Genomic DNA, 12,102 nt, shown 5'->3' with positions numbered 1-12,102 from the left:
ATGTTTAGATTTAACTTAAATGTGATCGTACACATTACCAGTATAACGTAGGCTAATGGATTCTAGTATTTATCCAAATAGGACAAGAGCAGCAAAAGTGCAAGATCCTCATTTGTTCTCCAATTTAGAAAGAAAGTAGAATCCTTTTTCATTGTGACATCTTCACTGTGTTTATTGTTATTGGTTGTGTAATGTAATGTGATAAAGTAAAGTCCAATTTACTGTGACATCTTTCAAACACACGAAGGCATGACGTAAGTGGATATTCCTCAGCTGCTTACTGCCCTACACCCAAAGTGTTCAGTGGGCGTCCTCACGGAGCAGAACATATGACATGTCACTGTGACACAATACGGCAGCGTGTCCACAGGGACGCCTCGGACAGTTTTTTTTTTTTTGTGTCACAGGTGATGAAGCAGCTCCCTGGAGATGTGACACGTCAGCTTATAGCGGTGACAGCACCACTCTGTTTGAGTGCTGCAGTTTGGCTCCTAAGCTAAGAGCTACACACACACACACACACTGCACTGCATATCATCACCTGTTTGTGTCACTCACATCGTGCTGATCATTAAAGAAAATCCATCTAGGGAAGTGTAATGTGTCAAGATTTAGTCACATCCTGAGATTATGAGTCTGACTCTGGTTCCAAGTCTAATTAATCCAAAGTGACCGTAACTCTCCTCTAAAATGTCTTTTATTATAAGAACATCACAACAACTATTACAATATGGCCTGTCAAGGCTCGTTGTATATCGTTGCTGCTGATAGCCAACGCTAGATGCCATTAGGTCGTCTAGACTTAGAAATTACCAACTGAGGAGCTGAGTGTGGCTCAGTCACTTTTATTTTTCTAAATCTCGTCTTGATTGTATTTAGCTGTTTTTTCTTCCATTAAATTGAATGATCGAGTACTTAACTTCAGTCTTCAACAACGTTTCTTAATCATCTTCTTACTGTGACTGATGGGAGTCCTTCGTGAACACACATCATTCTGCGGTTATTTAATATAATATTTCACTGTGCTGTTTTATCTCCACGTGTCTCACTGGTCTGCGGTTCTGCCGGTAAAAGGTGATGTCATGTGTTAGTTACATTTCACTCAAAATCACCGATGATGGTTGCGTTTGCTTATGTTGAGCGATAAAGTTAAACGTGCTGAGTGGAATTATTATTGGCTTCTGATTGCATTCAGTGTTACTCACCAGAAAGCATTGTGTGTGTGTATCCTTGAGGTCTGAACATGTTGAGTGCCTTCACTTCCTCAGAAGATATTTAGAAAGCCAAGCATTTTGAACGTTTTAACCCCGGACTTTGTAAATCCATGTGTTCTTGATAGCATTCCTCTTCGGCGCTGCATTGCTGGTGCATTTCTGTTTTTCTTGGTGCCTGTAGATAAGTGGATTAGAATGAAACCATTGGCAGGAATGTATAATGTGTGTATGTGCATCCTTAGGGGGATACACTCAAACACACACACCCACACACACACACACACACACACACACACACACACACACACACACACACACACACACACACACACACACAGTCCTGGTAAAACAGAGTTAATAAGCAAGGATGTAAATATATCACATTTCAAACTTTTACCATGATTGTTGCTTCTTTTGTCAAACATATTTAATGTTAGAGAGAATTACTATATTAGTTTTTTTTAATTGGAATAAAATATTATCTTTTGTGCACAGAACATGATCAAAAAGATACTGAATACTACATTATATTATATGATATGACATGAAAGTGTATTATATTATATTATATTATATTATGTTATGTTATGTTATGTTATGTTATATTATTTTATTATTATATTATATTATATTATATTATATTATGTTATGTTATGTTATGTTACGTTACGTTACGTTATATTATATTATATTATATTATATTATATTATATTATGTTATGTTATGTTACGTTACGTTACATTATATTATATTATATTATATTATATTATATAGTCTTGGTGCTGGGTTTTGAATTTGGCAGTCAGTGTCTGGATAAAGCTGCTTATATGACTCAGCCTGCCAGTTGAACATACTGTTCTTATAATTGGAATAAATCAGTCATGGTGTTAACATATCATTTTCATTTTAATTAGTTTTTCATATCGTCGAGGAGCAGTTTCTCAATCATCCCTCCCCCCTACACTTCCAGTTAAAACCTCTTCAGCTGTTCTATTCCAGAATAAGACTTTACAGCAGATGAATCAAGATAAGATATTGTGTGAAAACAAGTTGTTTAGACCTCCTGTAAAGACAGGACGGGACGTGCTTATCAAGAGTTCAGTGAAACGCACCCACGCCATGTTGAGTCAAGCAGCCATTTTATCTCATTTTAGCACATTTAGACAAGCGACCACTGAGATGGTGATAGTCTATTCAACTTGGAGGGCTTATGTCTCAGCCCTCCTCATCAGTGTGCTACTAATGTAGCCTCGCCAGCCACCTCAACTGCTATTAAAAAAGCAATTTCAAAAGATTAATACTTTAACGCTCCCTAATTTCACTGCTGTCCGCTGGCTCGGCTGTGACTGAGTGGAAGAAGTCAAACGGTGCAGAGTGATGAATGGTTTTAATTGTCTGCAGATTGAATAAACAGATGTATTCATAGATTGCCGGCATGATTTTTATGTTAACTTCATAACATGACTGATTTTTAGTACATTTTTTTGAGTTGCTGTAATAAAGCAGAATAAGACTGATCTCCACATCTAGAGAAAACGGTATGTAATGCAACTCTTGGCTCTTATGGACCATGTAATGTGTCTCAAGGTTCGACAAGATCTACACACGTTAATCAACTATTGTGAACAGGGTTTGGAGGGAAATGACTCTGCAGGGACTCGCCATTTGTGATTGGTTGGCCATCAAACCACCTCCCCGTCCCTGCCTACGGATCAGTGTCCACAAGGGGGCAGAGTGCAATTCAATCACAGAAAAATGTCAAGCTGCCCAAGCGTTCCCTCGAGAGCTGTAGGCGAGGAATGAAGGATGCAGCTGCAGGCCTGATGGCTGCACCCGTCAGCCTGGTTTGATCAGTCTTAAGAGGAGGAGCGATGATTAATGATAAAATCAATAACACAAGTGAGAAGGCGCAGGATAAATGTATCCTGAAGAGATTGAGACACAATTTTCAGGGTAAGGATTTAGAAACTGAACTTCAAAGCGTTTGCAGCCACGGGGTGCGGTGAACACATTTGTGTTTTTTTGAGAATATCAAAGACATTCTTGAGTCTAAAAGCACGAAAAAGGAGAAATGGTCTCACCCCATGCTGTGGTGATCATAAATGCCAAATTAATGTGTCCATAAAATACAGTGATTGCATGAATCAAGCTGTTTTAGTAGTGATTTTAATTAGAAAAATACCAAAATACTACAAAATTGTTCAAACCAAAGCACCAAGGTTACATTCAGGAGTGGTTTAACAATGGAGGTTTCCAGGATGGGATAGATATCAGTGAGGGAAATAGCCGCTATACTTAATCCTCTATAGTCAACTGGATACCCTTTTAAAAGCATCTGGGATAGGATCCAGTAAGCTGGGGCAGGATTTAAGCTGCATTACTTCTTTCCTTAGTATTTCCTCTCTCAACAGCAGCAAAGTGGTTCAAAGTATTTTCCTGCAGAGGCAGGGGCTTACAAACATCATCAATTATTATTCTGCCAGACTTTTCTCTGAAGGACACTGCAAACTCACCATAGTTGGATGTAGAGAAGGTGACCGTGAGGATTTTAAAGGCCGGTGGATGAGGCTGTTTGCAGCTCAGAAGAGGTTCAAGGGTCATGCTCATTATCGCTTTTTCGAGCTGTTTTCATTGATTGAAGTTATGAGCCAGACTTTACTCCACTGAGCCCTTTCAAACAAGAAGTTACAAACTCATTGCTGATCTCATCAAATTACTGATTTATCACAATGTATACATTTACATGACTGTCAGTAAAACATTTCACATCAATCCATCCAAAAATAGAGTAATCAAGTAGCAGTAACAAGAAGTAAATCGAGGAAATACAATATTTATTGATGCATGAAAAAAGAGGATTGCAAGAGAGAAGCTTAGTTAAAAAATGTGCCTGATGGTTGCAGGTAATGGGAATTTTGTACTGACCTAAACATGTATCTGCTTTTCTGGGACTGATCTCAATCAGTCATTTATCGATAGCTATTTCGAGCTGTGGACAAAAATAAAAGTAAAAGGACTTGATTGTAAACTCGTGTGGGTGTTGTATTTTGTGCTGGATCGTTTATTTGTATTTTCAATCACATGTATATTTACTCAGCAATAGCGTATCAAAGAACAAAGGTGATCTCTGGTGTCAATGCAATCTTTTTTAGGTCACTCTGATAAGGATAAAAAAGATAAACGCTGTTTGTAATTGACACAGATTTTGACAGTGGTAGAAAATGTTACGGCTGGTGGTTGAATGAGTCATTGTTTGGACTGGATCTGCTGTAAAACACTAAAACCAGCACACACACACACACACACACACGTTATCGAAGAGGCAGGCTTCTCGTCGCTGTTGCTTAGCAACCGTGGGAGCTGTACCAGCCAAATCCCCGTGGTGGCAAGCTGATGTTGAATTAGGTGGAGTGGGAGAAAGAAAGGAATTTTTTTGCGAGAGATGTGTCTCTAGCAGGCACAGCAGGAGGCGTAGAGATGTTCAGGTGTTAATGTCTTATTTTGGGATGTGGTGGATCCTGAGTTACACAAGCTCTCTGGGTTTTTGTTAAAATGACATATTTGTATTATTATTATGGACGAACCTAAATCTTAAGATATTGAATCTTATTGTTGAAAGAGGTGTGAACTCTCAGAAACTACACATAATCTCATTTTCTTCTCATCCCAACAGTAAATACATTTTAATTTTACAGGAATATATGGATCCAAAAAGTCGCCTTAATCACTCCCAACGAACGTTCATATTATATGAAAATAGGCAAGGAGTTTGGCAGCAATAACAACAACAAAAAAACATACATATAATAGACACAGCATTATAAACATACTGCCAGTGTAATAGACATACTGCCTGTAATACAGTCTGTAACACTGCAGTTCTCTCAGGCAACTGCAGTGGTGCTGCTGCTGTACAAATGCTGTCTCCGGTGTGATTTGCATTTCAACTGCAGTGAGAATGAGAACACACTTTGATTTACTGTACAGCCAGGCAGACGCAGCAGAGACGGCGTTGCTGCTGCTTTGTTCTTTGTATTTGCATTTGTATTATTATTTTTTTTTTTACGTGTCCTAGTTTTGGTAACTGAGGGTCCGTGTTGGAACAGATTTGTGACAGGAGAGTAACACACTGATGGGGGATTTAAAGCAAGCTGTGAAATGTCTCTCTGGAGCTTGTCTCTGGACAATAATCACATAAAAAACATGGTGACTGATACTAGTGTTTGCTTACAACTGCTTGATTCCATTGTTGTGATCAGTAGCTGTACAGGATTTTATTGTTGGCTTGTTTATGGGTTTAGTTTTCCCTGTTTATGGACAGGAAGAATCATTTGATTCATTTGTCTTATGTGCGAAATTGATGTGCAATGTTTTAGTTTTTGCCTCTGCAACAAATGTTGTTGGAGTCTACGGTCACATGGCCTGTCAAAGTGTCCATCTAGAGGAAATTGAACAGCAAATTGAACATTTTTGTGGTTCCACCATGAACAAAAGTCAGGTGATTCCTGAATGTATTGATGACAGGCTGGTTGGTTGTAGGGTGTCTTATTTTTCCATTTGTGCAGTCCAACTGTGTCCAGCCTTTGTGCTGTACAGTTGATGAAACATGTCCATTCTCCATACTCCTCGCATACAGATGAGGTATGATTATTGATATCAATCTTCTCGCCTTAGTCTTTGCTCTTTAATTATGAAGTTAAACACGGAGCCTCTCCACTATCCTTAAAGATGATTGGCTATCTGCCTGGTCGGAGGTGGGACCTTAAAGGCTTAATTCATTTAATTATTATTATTATTAATTATTAATTGGTAATTTATACTTTGAATGTTCTTTAAAATATGTATTGTTTTTTACGGAGGTACAACATCATTTTGAGGACTTTAAGAATAAAGAATGGAAGCCTTATATTACATGTGTATGGTGCCATTCTGTTGGGTTGTGATGGGACTATTTACCTTTAAAATGAAACAAATTAAATACAGGAATATAAGAAACTGTAAGACACTCAAGTGACTAAATTATATATGAGTAGTTGAGAAATAAATAGTAAATGAATGCCATTACAACAAATGTAAATGATATTCTGAGATCACACATGTTTTGTTTTGTCTATATTCTGTTTGGATGTCTTTTGTGTCACTGATGGCTTCTGTTTATTTAGGAATATTACATTTAATACATCAATAATTGGTGTATTAGAACATACAATAATAATAATAAAATAACAACAATGTATTAGCAAAAGTAATCCGTAGTTTTATTGGTTAACATAAAGGTATGAGACAACATTCGGAAAACGTATATACTGTATATATATTTATATATTCAGCATAATGGTAACATCAAAAAGTATTTACAAAGTATGATTTTAGTATCAATCTATGTAAATGTAAATTAACAATGTTGTTCAAGGATTCAAGATGTTCAAGTGTGTTATGGAATAAATCTAATAATAAATGACAAAAAATAAATGCATTGCATTTTTTTTATATTGCAAAACGCATCACCATATAAATAATGCAATGAAAGTGAATATAGTGCCATATATTGCAAAACACAGTATGTGCATATCTCTAATATATTACATTTTAATGTTTGGCATATATTAATGTGTGTTAGTTTGTTAAGGGTGGGAGGGGGTGTCATTTGCTAACATTGCAATTACTATTAATAGATTAATAAATAGATTTGAAATAAAAACAAGACACATTTGTGATAAGCCAACTCCCACCCAGTGTACTATTGTTATGTCTTCAAGCTGTGAACAACATCTACTGCAGAGGGGGGAGGCGTCCACACCAACGAACAATCTGTGGGCCAATTTTAAATACGTATCCGTGTCATAATCATTGTTTACCCTGTTGATTACAATCCAGCACTTTGTCTTTTTCTACATCCTCGTAAAAATACATTTTTTACGACATATATTTCCTAGCCGCAGTGAAATGAGAGTTATAATGTTCACGCACACCCCTCCCACTGCGGGGGAAGGTGGTACGGTCCATAATGTGAAGCGGCACCGTCCCCCTCACGTCAGTTTATGGTAAATCCATGTCCACTCCTGCGATACCGAAGACGTCTTTCGGCTTTATAATCCGACGTGTAAACTGGGATGCTGGGGGATCCATGAAGCCGGGGGCTCCTGGGCATGGTTCTGTCCCCAACCAGGCAATGCATGTTGTAACTCGTCTGTATTCTTCATTGACAGTACACACGCAGCAGTTTTAATTTCTTTGACGGTTGAGAAGCAGCAGCAGCAGCCACAGGGAGCAAGAACTAACAAGCCGCGGCCGCTTGACAGGTGCCGTCGCCCGGCTCTGTGTGCGGAGAGATGCCGCCCGTCCGGAGAACGATGTCTGATGTTCGTAGCCGGTCGGAGGGTACGTAAAGACAATATCACTTCCCTTTTTAGTGTGTGTTGCAGTAATGTTTTGTAAATCATGTCCACGGCTGAGTATCGTTATTACCGAAAGCAGGCCGACCGGTAACAGTTAACGTTAGCTCTCTGGATAAGAACGCCCCAACAGGGGTCAAAGGAAACCCCGGGGGCCTTGAGAGTTTCCTGAAGGAGTCTGCAGAAAAATAACTCCCAAGAATATAACTTTTTTTTCAATAAAGAGAGCGTGCTGTCATCTCTATTTCTGCAGATAGAACATGGGGAAGCAGGTGAAGTGACCACCAGGAGTACTGCAGTACTCCAGTAGCCACAAGTCTTGCAGCACAACAATAAGTTTCCAGTGAATGTGCGTGTACAGTAGCGTGTGGGTTCTAATAATACAGCCATTGTAACCTAACTGGGACCCTCACTGCACCAGTAGCTTTCCACTGCATCTCAGGGAAGGAGGATATGGATACATGATGAGGCTTTAAAGGCTGCTGAGCATCTTTGTGTGTTAAGGTGTGTTTGTTTATCCAGGAGAGCAACTCTTTGGCTGGCCCATTACTGGCTGCAGATGCACAGTTCTCTGGGGTTTCCTCCTTTTTTTTAAATTCCTCCCATCACTTGGTTGTGTGGCTCACCCTGACCTCTGACCTCTCTGGACTTGGGGTCTGAAGTCATCTGCATGTGTCAATAACATACTGCATTGTTATTATTTATGGTGCTTACTGCGGTTTGTGTTTCTCTCAGAGTGGCACTTTGGGATTGCTTTGGTTTGATTTATAATCGTAGACTCGGGCTAATATCTCAATCTGAGTTATTGCTGTTGAGGGAAGTTTTTTTGGCTGCTAAAGCAAGCAGTCTGGCCTCTTAAAGTGAATACAAAATGAAGGGCACATTTGCATACCTACTAATGTGCTTCTCATTAAGGCAGTTAATAAAATGCCTATGATAATGCAGTGTGCCATCTTATTTACCTCTAGTAGTGCGGTTTCCCTTTGTGAGTCTGTGTGGGTCATCATGCCCAATGAGATCCTGACACCTACTGTAGCAGGTACTACGACAGCGGTTATGAGTACTTTGCCAGGTGTGTCTCTCTCTCTGTTTGTCTGTGGAAAGTAGTCTCAACACTTTACAGGTGTGTAAGATAAAACATGGGTGGGGTCCATGCCAGAAGTAGGGGGGTAGTACGTGTGGAAGGCACCATTAGTAGTCCTGTGTTTATGTTTTTAGCCGTATGTCGACTTATGTGCATGTACATTGAGGGCGACAAAATACTGGAGTCAAATTCTTTGTGTGTTCACACTTACTTGGCCATTAAAGTTGATTGTGAGTCTGACTTTTCGTCCCTGGCTTGATTTGGCGTCATGGCTGTTGTGATATCATCGCAAGATGGTCTCTGTTTGAGTTTGTGTTCACACAGGAAGTATTTCTGAACTAGGTCCTTCATCCAAGTAGCTAAAACTGTGGAAAATGCATTTTTTAAATATTAGAAATATTTAAAAACGACATGTGGGAAGTAGACAGGTCATCATATTGGTGCAGAATGAACAATATTGGTAGAAATATTGTCCTAAATGACCATTATTGCTTATCTAAAGTTTTCCATAGTGAGCGCTACTACGATACAAAAATGTATCTACTCCAAAGATTGTTCTTACTAATAAATTTGATATTTCAGATACAAACCAAAAATCTTGCCCTCAAGTGAATATTGGTCATACCTGCATATCCGTATTCATAAACAGATGGCCTTGATATCACCATTTCTATTTCTTCCAATCATTCAAAATTCATCCGTGTATTTTAAGGACAGAACAAATAACATTTGCTAATTGCTTTCTGGCTGTAGGAAAGACAGTTTTAAATGATCAGTATTAATAAATTGATAACTAAAACTGACTATTAAGATGGTTTTACCAAAATCCAATGAAAATAAAAATAGATGTCAGTAAAACCAATTTATATGCTGTTTTTAAAATTCCTCCTAAGAGCTTGTAGTTATAAAACCATTTGTCATGATGTGCACCACAACAAAAAATATAGTTATACGTAAACCACTGAAGGCCTCATGCATCCTACTGGAAGAAATGTAAATGATTAAACACTAGTATATATATATTCCATAGAAAACTGGCTCCTGCAGTCACAAGAGCAAACAGATGAATTATGCAGCCGCTATCACTATCACCCACAACCCCCAACTACCAAACACACTACCTTTCTTTTAGGTTACAAAGAGCAAACGATTTTGCAGTTTTTCACTTGACTCCCCTCCCGTAGCACTAAGCGTCCACTATCACCAGGGAAAACACAATCATGTTTCTTTTGCCAGCATCTTCCTGAACGTAGGATTTGATCACCTCCTGAACCCTAGTGTGCTGCTCCAACACCCAACATTTCCAGCTCTCGTGGCTCCATATCCAGTGAAGTCTTTTTGCTCAATCACGCGTCTCTTTCCGCAACATTTCTTTTTAGGCTGCTTTTATGGGAGCCTAAGCACACTCCCCCCCCCCCACCCTTCAGTTGTATTTATTTTTAATCACCACACTGCATCAGGCAGACTTCCATCTAGAAAGGGCAGCCCTCTGCCAGGCTTACCACCTAATCCATCAGCGGCCTGTCCGTCGGCTCTCTCCGTGCCGCACACTCCCCGGTCTTGCCCACCACGTGCCGCTCCTCTCCTTGTCACTCTTCTCCGCTGTGCTGTGGAAACATCCGGCATCACTGCCAGCCTGTGCCTGGATGTGGTGCCAAAATAATCTTATCTAGGACACTTGGGGGTGTACAGGTGACGTCAGCAGCTATCAGCGTATTTCATGTGTGATCCTTCCTTGACAGACGGGCACCTTTTTTAGACGTTGATCTTTTCCAATACAAATTTCTATGATGGGCGGCAAGGCGCTTGATACCTGCTTCCACAAGTTGAGGCTTGACGACTGGCGAGGAGCATCCTGCTTGCCGTCTTAGCTTGCATGCCGATCTGCAGACAGACCAAATCCGCTCTCACAATTGACACTTACGGTGGGAGATAGGCAGGTAAGCCTGTCCTGTGAAAATGAGTCTTATCAAAAGAACAAATGCTTGCCTTTTTTTTCACGTCAGCTGATTCACATGATAGAAGGTGCTCTTCAGCATCCGGTTGCCCAAAATACTAGTTTGTAAAGACACAAAGTAGTCTGCCTCGTCTTTGAGCATTATATCTCTACCTTTCTGTCATTCTCTGGATTTTTTTTCTTCATGTGTAAGGGATGCAGGATGTTCCACCGCAGCATTTCAATAACACCGGCTAAGCCCCGGTCAGTCTGAATAGTGGGAACAGCATGGGGAGGGAGACTGGAGGGGGATAGACTTCTGAAGGGATTGAGAGCTGCCCATGTGCCGGGGCGGATCACTGGCTGATAATAATGTGCCACAAAAGCCCAACACGCCATTAAATCCCCTGTCTTGGGCCTCTGGTGTGTCATATCAAGTCCCCTCAGGCCTCTCCACTCCGTATATGTGTCGGTATGGGACGTCTCCTCTGCTCTAGATATCACTTAATGTCCGGCCTCCATCACTAACCTGCAGGCAGTCTAATATGCGTTTTTATTCAAGTATTCTCTCTCCGTCGTTGACTCTCCTCTTTCTGCAAAGCAAGTGGATGTGGCAGGTGAGGAGGGGGGGAGATGTGAAAACGCTCCACACAGAGACGGATGTAGAGACGCAGAACTTGCTGTAATGTTTGCACATGTCTATATTGACCTATGAGCTGATGAGGGAGATCTTTACAGACCGTGTCGAGAGGATTGTCCGTCCAGAAACGGCATTGTCCTATTTAGGGGTGCAGCTAACGATTATCCTCATTTTTAATTAATCTGTTGATTAATTGATTGAGTGAATGAATAATTGTGGAGCTGGTGGCCTTGGAGGTTTTGGGGCACAGACATGAACGCAGCATCCCTCGTTTGCGTTGGTTAGGGACCTTTTGTCACATGCCATTCCCCATCTCTCTCTATCCTTATTTTATATCTGTTGACTAGCCAATAAAGGCATAAAATACCCCCCCAAATTATATTGATAAAAATAAAAACACAACAATAATTGTTTAATTTATAAAATGTGAAAACAATATGAGACATGCACATTACTTGTCTGATATTATATGTGACAGAGGTCGTCCAAAACCCAAGAATATTTAATTTCCAGTAATAATAAACACAGAAATGCAGCAAGTCTTCACATTTGAGAGGCTGGAACCAGACTATCGTTACATGTTTTGCTTGATTAAACAGCTGTTAAGATTAAATTATAATCAAAATTGTGGCTCAATTAATCAACTTATTGTTTCTGCTCTTACAAAATGTATTTCTGTGCTTATGGATGAATAAATTATCTTCCCAGCGTCTGCAGAGAGCCTCAGAAATAGTCAAATATTATGGCTCTGGGGTTCTTTTGCTATTAATTATAGAACGCTCTGTGAAATAAAGTGAGAGTCTTTCTTCTTATTACATCTTAAAAATGTGAAC

The 12,102-nt window shown here is 39.8% G+C and overlaps 1 protein-coding gene across 2 annotated transcripts in view; it reads left to right on the top strand.

Annotated features, from left to right (window-relative positions):
* The first annotated feature begins 7,316 nt into the window (after positions 1–7,316).
* atp8a1 (ATPase phospholipid transporting 8A1) overlaps positions 7,317–12,102 on the top strand; it is a 97,031-nt gene continuing 92,245 nt past the window's right edge. For both annotated transcript variants that reach the window (XM_079167833.1, XM_079167832.1), the window contains exon 1: positions 7,317–7,595. In XM_079167833.1, the coding sequence (XP_079023959.1) occupies positions 7,547–7,595 (49 nt within the window). In that variant the 5' untranslated portion in view covers positions 7,317–7,546. The remainder of the gene's footprint in view (positions 7,596–12,102) is intronic.

The sequence above is a fragment of the Pholis gunnellus genome (genome assembly GCF_910591455.1).
Source record: "Pholis gunnellus genome assembly, chromosome: 10".
Classification (NCBI taxonomy): Eukaryota; Metazoa; Chordata; class Actinopteri; order Perciformes; family Pholidae; genus Pholis; species Pholis gunnellus.
Note: the sequence above shows the minus strand (reverse complement) of the source record. Positions and strands in the feature narration are given on the sequence as shown.